Source organism: Plasmodium sp. gorilla clade G2 (genome assembly GCF_900097015.1).
Source record: "Plasmodium sp. gorilla clade G2 genome assembly, contig: PADLG01_00_79, whole genome shotgun sequence".
Lineage (NCBI taxonomy): Eukaryota > Apicomplexa > Aconoidasida > Haemosporida > Plasmodiidae > Plasmodium > Plasmodium adleri (nom. inval.).
The window spans coordinates 1-22,810 of record NW_021628921.1 but is presented as its reverse complement, the minus strand read 5'-3'; the positions used below and the strand labels follow the sequence as shown (position 1 = coordinate 22,810).

Genomic DNA, 22,810 nt, shown 5'->3' with positions numbered 1-22,810 from the left:
AAAAGTATAAATTATACCAAACATAAACAAAATATGAAGAATACGTAAAATACAAAAAAATTTATATGTAAGAAATATATATATATATATATGTATAAAATCTATAAACAGTTCAAAGAATATAAGGTTAAAATACATATGCAAAATATGTAATATGCAGACAATAAGAAAAAATACAACAATAAAATATAATAAAATATAATTAAAACAAAATAACAGAATATATAGGAATACTTATTTATGTATGGAAATTAATAAATATGTTAAGATGTACATATATACATATGTATTGATGTGTATATTTTGGTATAAATATATATGTTTGTATGTATATATTAACACATTGATATCTGTATTTATAATTTATATGTGTATAGACATATCCACATATATGTAAATATATATATATATATTTATATAAAAATGTCTTTAAAGAACAAAAAAATATATGTATACATAAAAATAATATGTCATTGGCTTTTTAGTGTTGTTACATATGTGTGAATTTCTTATTCGCTTGTTTTACCCAACAGAAATTAATAAATAAGTATAATATGTAATATATATAATATATATATATATACATTTTAGATGAATTAATTATAAAAAAAAAAATAAAAATAAATAAATATAAAAATATAAAAAAAAAACAATATATATATATATATAAATATATAAAAAAAAAAAACAAAAACAAATAAATAAATAAATATAAAAATATAAAAAAAAAATATATATAAATATAAAAAAAAAAAAAAAAAAATCGTTGTATATATTGAAATGTATATATATATATATATATATATATATATATTGGTTATATATTACATATTGGAATAAGTTTTTACTTTAATTTATTATTAATATATTCTCAAGAAATAAATGTTTTTGGATTTATATAATTGTCTTCATTATCAATTAAACGATGATCATATCTATCAGTTATAATTATTTTCTATATCCTCAAAAATTATACGAACTCTCCAAATAATCGTTATCACGTGGTATATTATTATTTTCATCAAAATGTATATCCATAAATATATTTGATCGTAACGTATTTGTACGAAATCCATTATTTTGAGTTGTAAGATCATTAGGAGGGATATTTGTAGATCTAAGATGTTCAACTGATGTTATATCATTACGTTCATGTGTGTTTTCATTAATCATAACATGTGTTTCATCATTAATTCTATTAATATCATCATGAGTTGATGTATAGAATAAATGTTCTTTATTATCTTTATTCCATTCATCATTCAATTTACCTAATATTTCTTCTTTATTTTTCCTTTGGTTGCACATATCTCTATGTCTATCTAACCATTTATTAAACAAATCTATTTGATTACTTATAGGATCACTATTTGCTTCCATGACAACACTATTTGTTGTTGTATTTTTTGGATAATTTGTTCCATATAATTCATTTTCTTTTCGTTTGAGTAACTCATCATAAATATCATTACCACTATTTAAAGCATCATTAATTAGATCAATTCCAGAATATTTGTCGTTTGATGAACCATATTTTGAATCATCCATGATATTAGTAGTCCTATTAATATTTTCCGGAACATTCCAATTAATATTATATATAATTTCGTTATCATCACTATATAATTTTCGATCTTGGATTTGAGTAATAAAAGGTTGTTCTAGAGGCATACCACTATATGAAGTATTAGTATCCGTAATGTTTCCAGGTATATCTTTTTGTAACATGTTCGATATAAAATCCTTTTTTAATTCATTCCATTCATCATCTATAGGTATGTCACCACTAAATGGTTTTTCACCACTATTTGGTATGGTACCACTATTTGGTATATCACTAGGTAGAGTACCACTTGGTGTATCATTTGGTTGTTTTGTTGGTTTTAGTACTACTTCGATCAAAGTTTTATATTTAGGACTACGTGGTTTATATAAATCTATCTCTTCATATTCGCTTTCAGAAGATGAAGTAATATCAGAAGAAGATATATCACGAAGATAATCGTCCGGTTCGTCTCCTTCCATATAAATATATGTTCTACCTTTATAACGACCATAGGGCACATATCTATTCGTCGATGTTTTTGTCGGCATTGCCTCATCATTTTGGGGTATCTCAAGGACTCGAAATATCTCGGGAGGTCGAGTCGTGGTTTTTTTCTACAAAAAAAAATATATATGTATGTGTGGGTATAGGGGTATATGTATGTGAATATATATATGTATGTGTGGGTTTAGGTATATAGGTATTGGGATATATATGTATGTATGTAAATAAATATAGGTAATTGTTTTTTTTTTTTTTTTCATAATATTCTTCATTTTTTATTTTAACTTTTTTTTATTTTTTGTATCTTTTTCTGATAAATTTTCTCATTTTTTATTTTAACAGAATTTTTGTTTTCATCATTTTTATTTAAATGAATTGTTTTTATATTTTTGTTTGATAAAATTTCTCATTTTGTATTTTAATTGGATTTTTATTTTTAATTTTTTTTTTTTTTTTTTTGGTGTTTTAATTGAATTTTTTTTTAATTTTTTGTGATAAAATATTTTCTCATTTTTTTATTTTAACTGAATTTTTTTATATTTTTTTTTTCTGATAAAATTTCTCTTTTTTTTTTTTTTAACTTAATTTTTGTGTATTTTTTTTTTATTTAAAAAAATTTCTCATTTTTTATTTATATTTTGAAATTTCTGATATTATTTTAATTATATATTTCTTTTTTAACAAATTTATTCCCATATATACTTTATATTTCATCAAATATATTCCAATATATACCTTTTTCTTTTTTTTATTTAATTTCTTTCTTACTATATTTCAATATAAATACATACAAAAACACACATACATATATATAAATACATATATATATAATATATATAAATACACACAACACAATCACACCCAAATATAACCCACATATATATCATTTACCTTCAAATAAAACAATAAAGCAATCGATCCTAACACAACTCCTATCCCAACAGGAGGAACAGTCGATAACACGATGCTATTCATGGGGTCGTCATTTTGTTGGGGGTTTACAGGGTGTGGTGATGGGACGTTAGTTTTGCCTATATCTGGCTCTGGAGGTGCTGGTTGTGGTGTCACGTTACCATTTGGTGACGTAGCGCCACTGGAGGGATTAATGAATTTTATGAGTTTATCCAAAATTTTTGTTGCCACAGCTTTTGCAGCTCCTATTCCAGTTCCTATTCCCATTACTGTAGCTGGAACACCATATTCAATTCCTTTTTGAAGTATATTTGGAGTAGCTTTAATAACATCTTTTACAATTTCTGGTCCCTTTCCACCAACAGTTAAAAATTTGTAAAAGAGGCTATTCTTAGGATCAATACTATCATATTTAGCTACTTTCTTTAATTCCTTCAATAATTCGTTTTGTTGTTCTTGATATTTAGATATTTTATCTAAATCATCATAGTTACAATCACATTTAGAACATTTGTTTTTCACATAATCTTCAGCACCATCTGGTAGTTGTAAGTTTCCGGAAGAAGCACTATTTGTTTTTTTATTTTTTTCATATGCATCCTTTAATCCATTCCATTGTCTATTTCTATCAATATACCACTTTTTATATTTTTCTAGTATATTTTTGCATGTGTTGTCTTGTATTTCATCAATTTTTGTGGCACTTTGTATTTTATTTGTTTCTATACATTGTTTTACAACAGTTTTTGCTTCATCTACTTTTTCTTTACAAAATATTGTTGCCCATTCTTCTAACCATCTTAAAAACTGAGGAGTTTCATCTTCTTTAGGTACATCACACCATGTTTGATCCAATTTTTCATTATGGTTGTTTTTACCTTTTTGATATCCACATAACATAACATTCCAGACTTTTTGTTTATTTTCTTCCCACCAATTTTTACGATCATCAGTAGAATCAGTAGATGAACCATTATTATTTGAAAACATTATATTTAATTTTTTATTTAACTCATCGACAACACTTCCTCCCAACATATCATTACCTTTAATTATATCTCCATAATCCGCAAAACTATATTTCATAGCTTCTAATGCTTTTGTAGGTTGCTTTTTATATCTATCATATAAATAGTATCCTTCAGTGAAGACATATTCAAGAAGTATTTTTTTGAAATTATCTTTATTTGTTGTTGAATTTAACTTTGTAGTTATATACTTAAGACATAAATATCTTCTTCTAGGAGGAACTAACACACCTTTATTGTTAGGTATTGTATTTTTCACGTCCTGTGAATTCCAATTATCCAGATCTTCCATAAAGGTTTTTTTTTCACATGTTTTGGTAATAGAAAAGGTGTTACACACGTTGTCATATATATCCTTATCTTTAGGACATTTATCTAAAGGATCAGGAACTGTACATTTACATTTATCTTCATACGGTTTTGGAGGTTGTTCTTTGAACGCATAATCATCATTATTACTATTTTCAAATATATAATCTGTACAATTATTTGCTTTATCCAGATATTTGTCCGCACTACTTGTATCATCACCACATTTGTCTTTCACTTTTTGTAAAAACTTTGTATCTTGGTCATTACTAGTGGGAGGATTACCACTACTTGTATTTGCTTCTTCATATAAATCTTTGTATGTTTTCGATTGTATATTAAATTGTTGTTGCCACTCTTTAACAAACTTAGTAAAGGATTCACATGTTTTTTTACATTCTTTACATTTTTTCCCATCAGCATCATCTTCACATGACGAATTTTTAGTGCACGTCTCGCATTTACCTTTTAATTCATCGAGTTTTTTTTTTTTTCCTTTACAATAATTTTCGCTCCATTCAGTTAACCAACGAAATCGTTGAGGAATATAATCATCAACAGGAGTGGTTTTATTATATCCACATTTTTCATGTTGTGACGATATTGTAGTTCCATTTGTGTCTTTTTTTTTTAAAAATTTTGCTTCTTTTGGTGCAACACAGGTCATAGCTTTCCAAATATCTTCTCTATTAGCATTCCACCAATCAGAACGTAGTGTATAATAATTTGGATGATCATACGTATATTTATCTTTATCTGTTTGCAATTTATCATATATATTTCTGAAAATTGATTTTAATCTTGTTTGTATCGATGCATTTCTATATTTATTCAATAAATCTCTTCCTCTAATAATATCTCCTATATCTGCAAAACTATATTTCATAGCATCACATATATTATACAATTCAGTTTGCTTTTCTGGTTTCAATTTTTTTAAAATATCTATTCCTTCTTCTTGTGCAGCTTTCATGACTTCCTCCAATAATTTTTGTTTATCTGAAACAGTTACACTCATCATATCGTTTATTTTCTTTATGCACATATGTTCTCTTCTATGAGGAATACACGTATATTTTCCTTTTCTCCCTATGTTTACACAATTCCATGATTTTCCTACATCAAAACGATCTTTTCCAACATTTTCACATGAATATTCATTTGGTGGGAATTTTTCCTTCAATTTTTTATTATCAATTGTTATAGTACCATTTTCATCTTTAATGGCTGCCTGTATTTTGTTACAATCATCATTAATATTTTTACTATACCCTTTCAATTTACTATTCACATTATTTGCCGCTTCTTCTTCTCTTATTTTATTTGCCGCTTGCTCTACACAATTCATATTTTCTGGAGGTGTTGTGGGTTTAATAGTAGAAGTACCACCAGGACCACTAGGATCTATAGGATTAGGACGACCATGAGCAGAACCAGGAGAGAGACCAGGGTTGGGTTCACCAGGTTTTTGACCAGGTTGACCAGCATCTTTGCCACCTTTTGTTCCTTGATCCGGAGCTTTTGGTCCCTGTCCATTATCCACTGTAGTACTCGGTTGTAGTGGTGTAGGTGTCGATGAATGTTGTGCCCCACCACCACTTGGCTTACAATTACATTTATTTTCATAATCTTTTGGCGGATACTCCATCGACACTGGTAACGGTGGTGACGACGACGATTTGGTGGAGGCGTTGTCCATACAGGTATAATCACAAGATTTAGTAGTTGCATTCTTTGTACATTTCATATTTTGCAATTTTTTGTTCAAATAATCTCGTGCATCTGATGAATTTTCTACGTCAGTATCAGCATCTTTATATATCTGTTCACCTTTAACCTTATCATATTTCCCTTTTTGACTATTATAATTATTTTTCCACGTTGTAAGCCAACCTTGATATTTTGTACATTGTGCTTTACACTTATCACATTCGGGCCCACAAGTTGCGGGATCAGTACAAGTCTTACACTCCCTCACCAAATCCTGATACTCCCTATTGTACTCACGACAGTATTGTTCCCCCCATTCGGTTAACCATCGTAAAAACTGCGGCCGAGAGGCGAATGCCGCGAGGCCGTTGTTACCACTAGATGTGGTGGTGTCACTAAATTTCACTTTTTCATATGTGTTGTTGTTGTTTTGTTTTAAAGCGTCGCGTATATTTGTGTCCATATTTTTACCATTGTATGATAGTGCACACACCATCGCGTCCCAAACCTCCGTGGCGACACTATTCCACCAGGTTTGACGATCTGTTGGCTTACTTTTGCCACTTTTTGTGAAAGCTTCAGTTATTTTCTGTCTTGCTGCTACCACATGAGGATTCTTCTGTTGATCCTTTGTTGATATATCTGTATCCAAAATTAAATCTTTTAAATCTCCAAAAGTATAGAACATAATTCTTTTAAACTCTTCAGGAATAGTACTACTTGTTTTTAATTTCTGTTCTTCACCAGGGTGATCTGATTTATATTTTTCCCATAATCTATATGTTTCCAGTGATGCAGATTTGATAAGTGCTTCTTTTAATTCGTTTTTGTCTTTAAAAGATTTTTCTTTTAAATAAAATATACATAACGATTGTCTCCTAGGAGACATACATGCACCATCATATTTTGTTGTATCAACGCTTTTATTTGTGCAATCCCAACTTTTCGTGTCAAAATTTTTTTTACTGCAACCACCTCCACTACTTTTTTTTCTGCTATCATTATTCTCAATGTGTTTCTTAACGTCATCACATATATTGTTTGCCGCCGGTTTCACAGGAGCGGGTTTAGCAGCACTAGAGGTATTACAATCACATTTATCTTTATACCCACTTGGGGGATATTCCAACGACTGGGGTATAACACCACTATTTGGTTGTTGTGTGGAGGGGTCTTTCATACAATTACAATCATTGGTACCACTAGTTGGACCAGGATTACCACTATTTGGACAACTTTTTTTTAACGATTTGTCTAAATATTCATAAGCATGATCAGAATTTTTCACTTCATCAAGAGTTTTATATGGATTTTCTCCTTTAAGCGTATCATATTTTGTTTTTTGTTTATTATATTGAGCTTTCCAATTTTCAATAAATGCTTTATATTTTTGACATTGTTTTGTGCACTCCTCACATCCAGTACATTTTACGACATCTGTGCATTTATTGCACGCGCTTTCCAATTTCTCCTTTTCCACGTGGTGTTTTTTACAAAAATCTTCCCCCCATTCGGCAAACCATCGTAAAAATTGGTGTGCAGTGCCACTAGGGCGGTCATCGCCAAGTGGGAAATCTTTATCACTAGGGGGATTTGTGTCACAGTTTGTTAGTGTGTCACCGCCACTTTTTTTGTACCCACATAACATAGCTTTCCATACACAATCTTTGTTCTGATTCCAAAAATCTTTACGCTTTTTATCTATATCAGTTGTGTTTCCATTTCCTATTATTTCTTTAATTTTTTTTCCGGTATCAGTAGTATCAGGTTCTAACATATCATGTCCTATAATTAAATCTCTTAAATCTAGAAAACTATATTTCATTGCACTACAGGGACTAACTTCGTAAGCATAATTATCTGCGTTTTTGCCAGTTTTATTTGTTTCTTTATCTTTATAATATTCTCCTAAATTATATCCTTCAATTGATGCTACTTTTAGCAAATATTCGAACAATTTATCTTTATCTTTAACATCATTATCTTTACCTTCGTATTTTCCATCAAGTCCATGAAAACATATTTTTTGTTTTCTTGGGGGAATATATATTTGTTCAGATACTGGGTCTTTTTGATAGTTAGGACCTGTCTTCAAATGGCTAAATTCTGTATCTTCATTATTTTTCCATTTAATCCCCTTTCCTTGTTGTGTCTCTTCTGCTGCAGATTTTAATCCTTTACAATTACCCTGTCCCTTAATTTTTCCATAGTCCTTGTCTTTTTCAACGTGTTCCTTATACAAATTTGTATTGTTTACATCACAATTTCCTTTACATAACCAAAAGATATTTGTTTTTCTAGTGGAAGTACCACCATTTTTTGTTTTAATTTTGTCTACAACATCTTGAGTTAATTCATCTATACATCTTTTACATTTTTGTTTATATGGTTTATATTTGTCGTCATGTCTCTTAAATAATTTAGTAAAATCTTCATCTTTACATATCGTTGCATTTGTGGTTAAATATTTGTGAGGACGTTCCTTTGTTCCAGCATATTTACCATGATTTTCTTTTCTTTTTTTATATTCTTCTGTATATTTACTTTTTTGTCCATTCCATTCATTTTTCTTAGTTAGTAACCAATTATGATATTTTGCGCATTGTTTTTGACATGGTGGACATGTAGTTCCTGCACACATACTGTCACACGGATCAACCAGGCACTTAATACGTAGTGTTTCCATATATTTCTTCTTCTCCTCACAGAAATGTTCGCCCCATTCGATAAACCAACGCAAAAACTGATCGTGGGAATCATAGTCAGTGGGTAACTCGACACTACACTGGCTAGTGGGACACCTCATGGCTTGCCACACATATTGTTTGTTTACTTCCCACCAACCCTGTCTGTCAGCCACAATTTCGTCCTCACTCGGACCAGTGGTACTACCACTTTCTTTCATGGCGAAAACCTCGTGTATGTTTTTCTCCACTAGTGACGAATACCCCGCGTTCCACAGATCGGTGCCTTGGACCATATCGCCATAATCATAAAAACTGCGACGCAACGCGGAGCAGTATTTACTATCACTACCGCCTGTGATACCATTATTTTTTTCATAATATTTATATAAATAATGTGACTCACCTTTTGCAGCGTTAATTAATTTTTCTTTTAATAGGTTTTTGGCTCTATCTTTGTTCATACCACTAGGTTTTGTACCACTCGTATCGTGTTTCCCACCAATTATGGGCGAGAATAACCACCCGATACACATACTGTTCCGTCGCGGCGGGGCGTACACTTTCCCACGATCGGTCTGGTGTCTCACACTCACTGTACTCCAGATATCTCTATACTTTTTTTCAGTACAACCATATTCCGTGAAATTAACACTACATGGATTGGTTTCATCCGGTTTTTGTGACTCTGCATCACATGCGCACAATTTTTGTTTATCTCCATACGTTTTACCATTTAGTAGTGCTGTTATATATTTATTATCACAACTCTGATAAGTACAAGGGTTTAATAAATAAAAAATTTCATCAGAATATTTATCAGGGTTCTTCGTTTCTTGTTCTTTTAAATATTTTCTGAAATTTTCTGTCCATTCACTCCTTTTTTTTTGAAGAAATTTTTTATACTCTTCACACTTGGGGTTACACTCACTACCAGCTTTCATATTACCATTCTCACAATCTTTATTCTTACCATTATTATCAGTCTTACATTTCGTGTCAAAATCCTTTAACACCTCGTTACGTTTGTGGTAAAAATCATCCGACCACTCTTTTGCCCACCACTCAAACTGGTCATCCTCTGTGATAAGACGCGCACAGTGGTTGCCACCGCTAGTGGGAACACCATTTTGTTTGTTTGCCTCCTCTATACCACATTTGACAGCTTCCCAAAAATCTTTTTCGTTACTTTTCCACCATTTTTCTCTATCCTCAGGGGTAGCACTTTTACCACTAGTACTACTACTTGGTATAGTGGTTTTAATAATTTCACCTATTTTATTTTGTACGTCCTTAATACTTGTTGGTTCCCACAACATATCACCAATCACCATATGTTTGAAATCATTAAAACTGCGGTACGCCGCCTCACAAAATCCAGGGGGTGGTACTTGGTTAGTGGGGGTGCCAGGTGTGGTGGTAGAGGAGTTTTTTTGTTTGTAGTATTCATATAAGAGTGATGTTTCTTTTTTAATTGCTTCTTTCAATTTATTTTTCAACTCAGGTTCTGAATTTGTCAATTTTAATGTACGTTTTCCACTATCGTACATATTTGCTATACATAAAGGTTGTGTTCTAGGAGGAACACAAACATGTTTATGAATTTCTGAATTTTTATCATTAGTTTTACATGACCATTCTTTTTTTCGTTCATTGTTGTTCTTCGAAGCATATTTTAGTTCGTCATAATCTTTTTTTTGACAATCAGTAGCATTACCTATATTATCACATCCATCTGTCTGAGTTTTTTGTTTTTGATAATCTTTGCACTCATCACATAATTTTGTTTTATCTTCCTTACTCTTGTCTATCAATGCTTGAACATAATTGTCTTTTGTTCCTTTACGTTTTTCACATATTTCATAGGAATTATCATAATCTTCAGTTTGTATACTTTGAGTTTTTTCTGATTTCACACTTTCATTCAAAATACATTGTGCATTCAAATAAATATCAAGTTCTAAATCCTTCATCTCCTCATCTTTTGTATTACCTTTATGATGGTTATAATTCGTTGTTTGATTTCCCCATTGTTTCTCAATTTCCTTTCTCAATTCCTCATAACACCCACACAACTCCTTACATTCCTTACAATCCTTTTCACCACTGGAACCTGGTGTCCCACTAGCACCTGGTTTGACACTCGCTCCACCACCACTCGTACTACCACTACATGCCCGTTCCACTAATGTTTTTCCTGTGCCCAACATCTGTTCCATATCATGCAACCATTCATTAAAGAGGTTATAAAACGTCTCAGTGGTATCACTATTTTTTTGTTGTTGTGGTGCTCTAGTACCACCACCACTTGGTTGGTCATCCTCTTCTTTCTTAATACACATATTGTCCTTACCACCCGCTGCGGTACCACTCTTCGTGTTGTCACAGTTCCAGTGGTTCCCGAACCCTTTGTCTTTACATGGAATTTTTATGGGACAGTTTTTCAAACATGTGGACACTTTGGTATTTTCGTGTTGGAGGATTTGATTAATGGTAACATTGGTAGAACTTTTAAGTGTAGAATTCGAACTTTTGTATTCCGAAATTTCAGTAGTTTTTTTGTTTTTCACATATTCATCTGCATTTTTTCCCTTTTTGAAAAGACTAGTGGACAAACTTGGATTTATAATCTGAAATTCACCATAAAATTTTCTAAAATGCTTCCATTCTTGGTTTTTTCTTTTTACCCATTTTTCATAACAAGGACATTTCTGATTACATTTTTTATTATCACATTCACTTGAATTTGATGTTAATGTTGTGCAGTCATCTGATTTTTCTTTAACATTTTTTTGTTCTTTAAAAAAAGAGTCCAACCATTCTTCAAAAATGGTCTCAAACTGCTTACTATAATTACTAATATTGTGTGTAGTACTATTTTTGTTTATGCACATATCATTGTCTTGTATGCAATCCCAATCACTCAAATCTACCTTTTGTTGGCCACTAGCATTACTACCATTAAAAGCATCTTGACATTTTTCTATTTCAGGAGATTTTGTAGGTGTTTTAGGTGCTGTAGGTGCAGGTCCTGCTGGAGGTGATGTGTCCTTATCTTTACATTTACATTCTTCTTGATAATCTTTGGGTTTATCTTTAAATATGTAATCCTCCTTACTTTCGTTTTTTATTTCTCTTTGCTGTGTATCCTTACAATACCTATATCCTCCCATTGATTCTACAAAATCTTCAGGATTTGAATAGTTCTTTCCAGTACCGGAAATTCCTTTAAGTTTATCAAAAAAATCTTTCTCATTACCAGCACTACTACTATATAACTGGTTGTATTTATCTTTTTGTTTATTCCATTGGTTTTTCCAATCCTTAACGTGTTCCCCATATACAGTGCACATACCAGAGCACATATCACAATTATCGTTGTTTTTGTCACAGTCACCACTATTTTTGCACTTATTACACACTTCCCTTACCGCGTTAAAATCCTTTTTCATCTGTTTACAATAGCTCTCGTTCCATTCGGTGAGCCATCTCAACTTCTGCGGTATGTAGTCATCCACAGGTACCTCGGTGTTATAGCCACAAAAAGCGGAGGCCGTACCACTCACTCCTCCTTTACCACTATATGTTTCTGTGGTGGCCACTAAATCCTGTACCACACATTTCATAGCTTCCCATACTTGGTCGCGGTTGGCCGACCACCAGTCAGAACGTAACTGTGTATATGGTTCGGTGTCGGTATTATATTTACCGTTTCCTTTTTCTTCTTTAATTTTAGCAAATATTTTCCCCAAATGATCTTGTAACCTCTTCATATCGTCATTTTTCTCCCATATGTCTTTTCCACGTATAATGTCCCCTAGATCGGCAAAACTGGCCCGCACCGCCCGGCACATTCCAGATTGGTCATTAGAATTACCGTACAATTGCAATATATTGCTTGCTTCTTCTTTTGCTGCTAACAATACGTCTCCAGTGAACGAGTCGTTGACGTTACCACGAGTTAGTAATTCGGGTGTACCACCTGATGCTGCTAAATTTTCCAAGTTAGAAGTACACATATCTCGTCTTCTAGGAGGTAAGAGGATATCGTCGTTTCCAGCACTTACTTTTCCTTTATCTTGTTCCCATTTTTTTCCTATAACGAATCTATCTGGATTATTTCCTCCTTTTCCGGTACATGGTCCGCGATGTTGGTTACCATTAAGATTAGAACTATCTCTATATGTTCGAACATCATTCGTATGTTTTTGTTTGTCAATGTCGCAAATATTATCTTTGAGGTTTTTTCCGGTCTCATTATTTTTAAATTTCGCATTTTCTATACTTCCTTTCAAACTATCACCTGCACGAGTTTTCGCCTCCTCGTGTGCTTTTTGTTGTACCTCTTGTGCTATTTCCATCACGGTTTGGGGACTGGCGGTACCACTAGTGGGACCAGGATTTTGTATTCCAGCACCAGGAAGTGACGAAGCAGAAACCGGAGTACCTTGTGTCATTGCAGGTTTGGTCAGGAGTTTTTGACATTTAGGTTCATTATCACGTTTTGTATAATATCCACCATTTTCACAAAAACATTTATATCTAATATTACTTTTATCGTTAGTAACTTCAAATAATTCAGTTTGATTACAATCACCATAATCTTTACAGCATTCATTCATACTGTTATTAGCCGCTTTTATGAAACTATCTTGTAATTCTGTTTTTGTTTGCTTATATCCATATTCAGGTTTAACACATGTTGACATATATGTGTCAAAATAAGGCTTTGACTCATCTAAAAATTTTTTATATATACTACATAAATTGTTACAATTAACATTTGGTGTACTACCACCACCACATTCGTCCACCAACATTTGTCCCAAATCACGTTTGAGTAAACAAAATTCTTCTGCCCATTCTTCAAAAAAACGTACACATTGCGTTTTATTCTCATACGATATTTGACAAGTGTTTCGGGTTTTGGGGTCTTTCAAATGATTTTTTTGTAAATCTTTTACTAGGTTTTTAAAATGCTTGCTCCATCCTTTTTTAAAATTGGTTGAATCTTTTGCCTTTTGTTCAATTAATTTTATTCTACATTGAATTTTTTTCGTTTCATCTTCATCAACAATATCGTCTCCTAAGAATAATGTATGGTAATCTTCCATAGTGCGTTGCCATTCATTACAAAAAGCTTTATGCTCGGTATCCTTATATTTATCATTTATAAGGTTGCTTAATCCAGTACCTAACCCGTCAATCATATTTTTTTTCAGCTCAACTGCAAGTTCTCCTATATGACTTTGGGCGTTTACGTTACTCTGTATCACTTTTTTTAACGTTTCTGGCTTCATAATTTCATCGTTAATTTCTTGCATATATTGATCTATTCCTTCAACTAATAGTGCTCGACGACGTAGAGGAATATGTAAATTTGGTGCAGTATTTATACCTGGACAATTAGTACTTGATGTTCCTCCAGATAGACCTGGAAACTTAGCATTCTGTAGTTCTTTGATATCATTATCCTTAATGCTAATTTGATTACAATCTTGTGTAATACCTAATTTGTTTTCTTTAATATTTATTAATGGTAATGCATCATCTTCCCACTTATACTTCCTTTGAGTTGGTGGTCTTGCTAGTTGAAGTTGTTCATTCAATTTATCAAATATTTTTTTTTGTATTTGTTTCCATCCACAAAATAATCTTTGGTCCTCTGTAAGAGTACCGCCTCCTCCAGTGACATTTCTTTTATATATTTTCCATTTCCACGCTTCATGATCTATTTCATAATTTAAAAAATTCAAATAATCAAAATACATTAATTTATATTGCGGTCGTTTGGGGCCTCCAGTTGTATTATCTTGACCTATCATATACGTAAAATTTTTTAGAAGACTACTTTTGGTATTGGATTGTTGTGCCCCCATTTTGACCAAACGTATATGTGGTAATACATTACATATATAGTGTTATATGTAGTGGCATAACATACATATTTTTATCGGCAACATTTGAAATATATTAAATATTTCTTCTTATTAGACAAATTATTTTCTTTCGCCATTTTTGTACTATTCAATATTATAATAAAAAATATGCATTTTTAACATAATAAATATGATATTTCTAATAATTTATAAAAATAATTTATATGGATATAAAGTAAATAATATATTAAATTTTAATGCTCTTTTATCGCATATAATTTTGTTCATAATATATTTTTCTAAAAGTAATATAAATATTATATATCTTATAAGACTATATACCTTTTAATGGATATTTTAAAATATTTTATAAATCATGATATTATAATTCATATGAAATACAAAGACGAGTTAATTATTATTTTTAAAATAACATACATAAATAATAAATATATATTATATAACAATAATTTATATATTCCTACGATGGTAATTACATCATAAATATGATCTCTCTGATATCCCTTAATAAAATAATTTGTCACCAAATATAATTTACAAATAATTTAAATATTACTATAACTAATATGTATTTATAATAAAAATATTTTAAATTTATATAAGTACGTCACATGTTAATAATATATTTAACATAATTGTAACTATACTAAAAATAATATAGTATATATTATAAATATATGTAACATGGTTTAATACCATTCATTATATATATATATATATATATATATATATATGTAGTATATTTAACTTAATAATATTATAAGTATATTTTAAAATATATATGTACCCGGATTATTCAATTTATATTTTTTTAAATTAATTTATAAAACATCTATATTATTAAAATGAATATATGCCTAAACTTTTGTTGAAATAATATAATACAGTTTAAATATATTTTTATTTATATATTATATATCTATCTGTTCTATCTAAAGAATGAAAGTTCAATGATAGTAATAATAAAAAGAAATTGTAAAGTAATATATATATATATATATATATATATATATATATATTTACAATAATAATGTATTATACAAAATGTAATATAAACGTAAAGTTTTATATAAATGAATATAATATGGAAAAGGTGTTAGATATTTTAAAAATGTATCATAGTAGAACAAATAAGTACATCCTATAATATTTATTTGTTTCTATATAAATAATTTTATAAATTAAATATTTGGATATATACATAAAATAATTCTATGGATCATATATATAATAGTTGTTATGTTCGATTTATATATTCCATGATGGCTTAATATTTAAGATTGTTCTAAATATATAACACTTATATATTTATATAGATAACTGTATGTAATGATATAAAACAAATAAGAATATACAATAAAATAATAATTATAACACACTATTTGTTATTATAAAAAAAAAAAAAAAAAAAAAAAAAAAAAAAAAAAAAAAATCAGAAAGTATATAATGATTACTTGAACAAAAAAAAAAATAAAATATATATATATATATATATGTAACCCGTTCAATGAACCAATAAACAAATTTAATTGTTACATTTACAAAATAATAAAAATATATATACATGTATATATATATATATTTTTTTTTTTGTGTAAAATTTTTGTTTGTTTATGTTTCGTTAAATACATCTTTTGCCAACATTGTATAGAATTGTATTAGACTATATACATGATTAATTTTATATATTAGATTATTATTTAAATTAATTAATAAATCTAATCCATATAAATTCATTTTCTCCATATTATTTTTATATATATAAAAAGAATTTTCATTTTCATATGTATCTTCTTTGACACCATTATTTGACTTTCTACTTATATTATTTATTAGAGATAAATCATTAACTTTTGATAATGGTAAAATTAATGATTTGTTATTTTTTTTATTTTCAAAAAGTTTCGAAACATCATCTAAATTATTAATATTATTTATGTATGTTTGATTAGTAAGATCATCATTTTGTTTTTCATTCATATTATTTATTTCGTTATCCATAGAATTGGTTTGAAAATTATTAAAAAAATTATTTTTATTTTTAAATTGTAGATTTCCCATTTTATTTTTAAAAACATGTTCTAAATTTTCTGATAAATTACAATTGAAATTGACTATAGAATCTAGTTTGTTTTTAATATCTACGGCGGAAATATTTTGATTAAAATTATTTGTCTCGCATGGGTTCTCCATATTATTCACATTAAAATGGTTCACATTATTGATGTTATTCATATCATTCACATTATTGATGTTATTCATATTATTCATATTATTGATGTTATTCATATTATTCACATTATTAATATCATTCACATTATTCATATCATCAATATTGTCATCCCCATTTAACAACAACTTTTGTTCTAATATATTTTTTTCCCTTAAACTTTTAGATTCAATAGATTGAATAAATAATGGCAAATATTTTAAGAATGTGAAAATTTTCTTTTTATATTCATTTTCGCTTTTTTTGGATTCTACTAATAAATAATAAATTTCATCAGTTGATAATTTGGCTGATGGTCTATTATCATCTTTGACATAATTTTTATTATAAATAACTTCGATATTTTTATTGTCTACAACCTTCACATTTTTAATATAGCTTTTAAGATCTTTTTCTAAATCTTCTTTAGATATATTTGTGCCTTCATGAATATTTTCTTTGATATTAATATTATTATCATCACCATTAATATTATTATCATCAACATTATTATTGTTGATATTATTGTTGATATTATTACTGTTCATGTTATTATTGTTTGTGCTTATGATTGTAGTTGTTGATGTACTATTATTATCATTATTATTATTTATTATATGTTTTTCCTTTTCATCATCTTTTTCTTTTTTCTTGTCATCTATTTTTTTCATATCCTGATCATTTTTTAAATCATGCAATTTTTTATATTCTTCATATTCATTCAAACTCTTACTTAAAAGGTACAAGAATTTTTTTTGCCATAATATACACATATTTAAACATAATAATTTATTTTTATTTGTTGGATCGTTTTTTTTAAAATGTTTTTTCAATATATAATCAATTTTCTCTTCAAATAGATCACTTATATTATCAAAATATTCTTTATACTTTTCATCAATAAAAACATAATTTTCTTCCTTTTCATATTTCTCCTTTTTTTCAAAACATGAATATTCCTTACCCTTGCCCATCACTTTTTTTTTTTTTTCGCTTAATTCTTCATAACTATCACTCATCATAAAAAAATAAAGCAAATCAAAATTATATACTAAATAAAATAAAATAAAATATATATATATATATATATATATATATTTATTATATGTTCAATATTTTGAAATTGTTTAGGATTATATATATAAAGTTCTTTCTCTTTCAAATATATGGAAAATGTCTCAATATTTATATTTGAATAAAAAATTACATATATACACTTAAATAATTTTTACAATAAATATAAATATATATATATATATATATATATATATATATATATATGTACATTTTTCTTTTTCCTTACAAAAATTTTAAAAAAATAATATATGTTCAACGATGTATTAAATATATATTAAATATATTTATGTAATTTTTTTTTTATTATTATTTATTTATATATTACTTGAAAGATTAATAAATAAATAAATATATATATATGTGATATATTTATGTATATATTTTTATGTAATAAATATTTTATTTTTTAAAATATAAAAATAATTATGATAAAGATTTTTTTTTTTCATATATTCTTATTTTGTAAAATAAATATAAATTTTACTATTAACTATATTTTATTATATATATAATTATTATGCATCAAATTATTGCATATTATATAATATATATATTGTATTATTTTATATTATTTTTTTTTTTATTTTTTTTTTTTTTTATAAATTGTAACTATTTTTTTGTCTATTGTTTAAAAAAAAATATATATTTTTTGTTAATTTTTTTGTGATAATTTAGTTTGAGTTTATTTTAAAAAATTAAAATATATAAAGTTTAAAATAAAATAATAAAATGAGTATATTCTTTAAAAGTATTTAACATATAAATATTATATATATATATATATATATATATATATATATATATATTACGTAACAATTTATTTTTATTTTTTTCATTTTAAAAATCCAAATGTGTGCTATAAACTTAAATTTGGATGAATTACACATTCAATTAATTTGTACAGACGATAAGCATATAAATAATAATGTAAAAGAAGAAAATAAAAAAAAACTTAAAGAAATAATTAAAAGAGTATATATTGGAAATTCAGAAGATTCCAAAAATGCATTATTATTAAACAATACTCACATTACACGTAATAAAATATAAATGTGTAAATATATATATTATATATATATATATATATATATATATATATATATTATGTTTATATAATTACATATCCAATATTATAGATATTATTATTATAAGATGTTCTAAGGAGGATTATACAACTAGAATCATTTTTCCCCATGTAAAAAATATTTACGCAAAAAATTATTTATTTATATATTTTCATATTTTAATTCTGTAATATATTCCAAAATAAAATTCATCTCCAATTATATAACCCAATATATAAACATATATATAATATATAATATATATATTGTATATATATATATATATTTTTTTTTTATTTTCCTTTTAAGAAATTCGAATATTACATTATCGATTTAAAAAAAGAATTAGATTTCACAAAATGTTCTCATTTTAAATTTCTTCTTGACGAAATATTATTTGAAAATAGTAAGAACAAAGTATTTATTCATAGGTATGAATAAAAATAGGATTTTTATTAACTTAATCACAATGAAGCATATTAAATTATAACACATATATGTATATATATATATATATATATATATTTCTCTTCTTTGAATATTATTTGTCAGTTATTTTTGTATAAAGAATATTTTATCCTTACTAACATTTTACATCGTAACTACTTTGAAATATGACATCCAATATGTCATTTCGTATATTAAAAAAATTGTATCCAATTTTGAAATATCCCATGGTAAAAAGTAAAAATATATGTACACATAAATATATACATATATATATATTTATATATATATGTATATTTTTTTTTATAACATATGTGTGGCCTTTTTCAGAAGATATAAATAAAATATATTATTTTACTAAAAGACATCAACTCACATATTACCCAGGGTATTGAACAAATATCAAACTATACACATCAAACAATAAATAAATGAATAAATAAAAAAATAATAATTATATATATTATATATATATATATATATATATATATATACCATTAATTTTTTCTTTTGAAATTTAGGGAGTATACCAAATATGTTGACATTATGGATAATAAACAATGTTAAACATAACTTTGAAAAAAAAAAAAAAAAAAAACCCAAATGTTTATAAATTGAAATAAATAAAATAGATAAAAAGATCAAATATATAAATTGCTTTTTTTTTTTTTTTTTTTTTTTTTTTTAAATAACACTGATGGGAATATAATAATAGATAATATATATAATATATATATTTATACATATATATATTATTTATTTCATGTTAATAATTTTTTACACACTGTTCATACACCTTCTCAATTATCTTTATTTTATCTTTGATATAATTATCTAACTTATTCCTTTCCACAATTTTCCATTGATCTCCTTCAATATTTTTTATTATATCATCCCTTATTTTATATCTGACATTTCTAATATCATTTTTACTTTTTTCAAAAAGATCTTTTGCTTCTTTTTTTTTTTTCATTTTAACATCTTCTGATAAAGGTTGAATTTGTAAAATAACATATTGTCCATCATTTGACACTGTGGGATTCCAAGTATTATCTTTAAGTTTTAAATTATGAATAATTTTTTGTATATCACTAATTGTATAAGGATAAAAGTAAATTAAATTAGATGATTTTATTACTACTTGTGCTACATCACATAATTTTATATTTTTCTTATCTTTCAAAATAGAGATATTATTAAAAAAATCTATTTGTAAACATGTATCAAATATTTTCTTGATTTTATTTTCAAAATTTTTATTAATTTCTTCCATTTTTATATCATATATTTTATAATCAATTTGTGTCATTCCACTAATTCCTTTCATCTTCTTTTTCATATCCATATCGTTTATATCTCTTTCATATTTTTCATCTTCTTCATTATTTTTTATATTGGATATTTTTAAAAACTTACGAAGCTTTTTAGTTTCCTTATCAACCTTTTCTTTCTGTTTTTTACTTCCAAAATTCAATCTCCCACAAAAAAACAACAAATGGTTTTTATTACCAAGCAGGTGAATATCCACCAGTGGGAGAAATTTACTCACTTTATTCCCACCGTACATTTTATACAAAAAAAAAAAAAAAAAAAAATATAATTAATAATAAAAAAAATGTAAATATAAAATATATATATATACATATATATTTAATATTGTACTGTTTATTTATTTATTTATTTATATATTTATTTTTTTTTTTTAATGCATATTTAAATCTTATACGGCTGTTCAAACGACTTATAAATATATATACCCAAAATTTTTCTAAGAAAATGACATTTTATTTTATTTTTATTTTATTTTTTATTTTTTTCCAATTTATATTTTCATATGTCACTACAAAAAAAAATTTATCATAAATTTATATTTTTTAAAAGGATTAAATTAATGTTGTTATTTTTGTTTTAAAGTTAAATATAAAAAAGAAATATATATACTATTAATAGGCATATTAACAAAAATGAGATAAAAAAATAAATAAGTTTAAATATAAGCATATATATATATTTATATATATATATATCATATGAACCAAATAATAAAAATAAACATAAAACACTAAAATATATATATATATATTATACATATATTATATATACATATAGATAGATAAATTTATAATATATATACATATGTACATATTAATAATGGATGTATTAATTTTTTGCCATTAAAACAGACATATATGGATTATAAATTCTAAAAAATTAATTTTAATATATATATAAAAAAAAAAAAAAAAAAAAAAAAAATTAATTATAAAGTATATATATATATATATATATATATATATATATATAAATACACATACAACATACTCATTGTATAAAAAATAATATATATATATATTATATGTGTATTTTTTATTTATTTGTTTATTATTTTATTTTTTTTTTTTTTTTTTTTCTAATATAATTCATATTAATTATGTCAATTGTTTTGCTCTATTTTCTCTTAATTTTTTCAAGGGAAAATAAATATAAATATGGATATATATATATTATGCAACCATTACATATGGATTATTCATTTTGAGCCATTTCATCGTCATTATTAACATCATCATTATTACCATCATTATTATCATCATCATTATTAACATCATCATTATTAACATCATCATTATTATCATCATTATTATTATCATCATCATTATTAACATCATCATTATTAACATTATCATTATTATCATCATCATTATTATTACCATCATTATTATTATCATCATCATTATTATTACCATCATCATTATTATTATTATTACCATCATCATTATTATCATCATTATTATCATCATTATTATTACCATCAATATTATTATTATCATCATTATTATTACCCATCTTGTTCATATTATTATTCATATTCGAATTGTACAAAAACAACAGATTCGATAGTATCTCCTCATTGTCAGGTATCATACTAAAACTCTCATCCTTCTTATTATATGGAGAATTTAATCTCCTCTTTCGAGAATTCAATAACCCATTTTCTAAACAAAAATTTCTAAATGATTCTGCCTCGATTTTTGCTTGAGCTAACCCTAATTTCTTTACACTAAACCCTTTCGTTTTAATCGAATTATTTATTATATATTGCACTCTATATAATTTTTTCGCATGGTCATAATAAATACCTTTAGGCAAAGATTGTTTTATTAAATTAATATTTTCATCATCATTTGTACTACCTTTTTTCTTTTTAATACTTTTCATGTTACCAGAAATATTTTGATTCGAAATTTCATTTTCTGTTAACTGACCATCCATATATTGATTATTATTATTATTATTACTATTATTATTGTTGTGGTAATTATTAATTGATTCCTTTCCTTTTTGCTTGTTACTAAAATATATCGATGAAGATAATCCTCTTTCTACCATTCCTCTCAACATACTGTCATCATATCCATC

At 26.3% G+C, this 22,810-nt stretch overlaps 4 protein-coding genes and 1 pseudogene across 5 annotated transcripts; 1 reads left to right on the top strand and 4 right to left on the bottom strand.

Moving 5' to 3' along the window:
- Positions 1-963: 963 nt before the first annotated feature.
- PADL01_0042500 (erythrocyte membrane protein 1, PfEMP1, putative) lies at positions 964-14,572 on the bottom strand (the record flags this gene model as incomplete). Its single annotated transcript, XM_028680647.1, has 2 exons — positions 964-2,115; positions 2,942-14,572. The coding sequence occupies 2 exons, from the start codon at positions 14,570-14,572 to the stop codon at positions 964-966; spliced, it is 12,783 nt and encodes a 4,260-aa protein (XP_028541425.1).
- A 1,632-nt stretch (positions 14,573-16,204) lies between these two features.
- Positions 16,205-17,824, bottom strand: PADL01_0042400 (conserved Plasmodium protein, unknown function; the record flags this gene model as incomplete). The annotated part of the gene is made up of 1 exon (XM_028680646.1): positions 16,205-17,824. The coding sequence occupies one exon, from the start codon at positions 17,822-17,824 to the stop codon at positions 16,205-16,207; it is 1,620 nt and encodes a 539-aa protein (XP_028541424.1).
- Positions 17,825-18,728: 904 nt separating this feature from the next.
- Positions 18,729-19,957, top strand: PADL01_0042300 (conserved Plasmodium protein, unknown function; the record flags this gene model as incomplete). Its single annotated transcript, XM_028680645.1, has 6 exons — positions 18,729-18,915; positions 19,016-19,074; positions 19,253-19,374; positions 19,496-19,620; positions 19,721-19,778; positions 19,912-19,957. 6 exons carry the CDS (start codon positions 18,729-18,731, stop codon positions 19,955-19,957), a joined length of 597 nt encoding a protein of 198 aa, XP_028541423.1.
- Positions 19,958-20,156: 199 nt separating this feature from the next.
- PADL01_0042200 (ribosome-recycling factor, putative) lies at positions 20,157-20,957 on the bottom strand (the record flags this gene model as incomplete). The annotated part of the gene is made up of 1 exon (XM_028680644.1): positions 20,157-20,957. The coding sequence occupies one exon, from the start codon at positions 20,955-20,957 to the stop codon at positions 20,157-20,159; it is 801 nt and encodes a 266-aa protein (XP_028541422.1).
- Positions 20,958-21,916: 959 nt separating this feature from the next.
- On the bottom strand, positions 21,917-22,810 carry PADL01_0042100 (annotated as a pseudogene). The gene has a single exon. A coding segment is annotated over exon 1 (894 nt).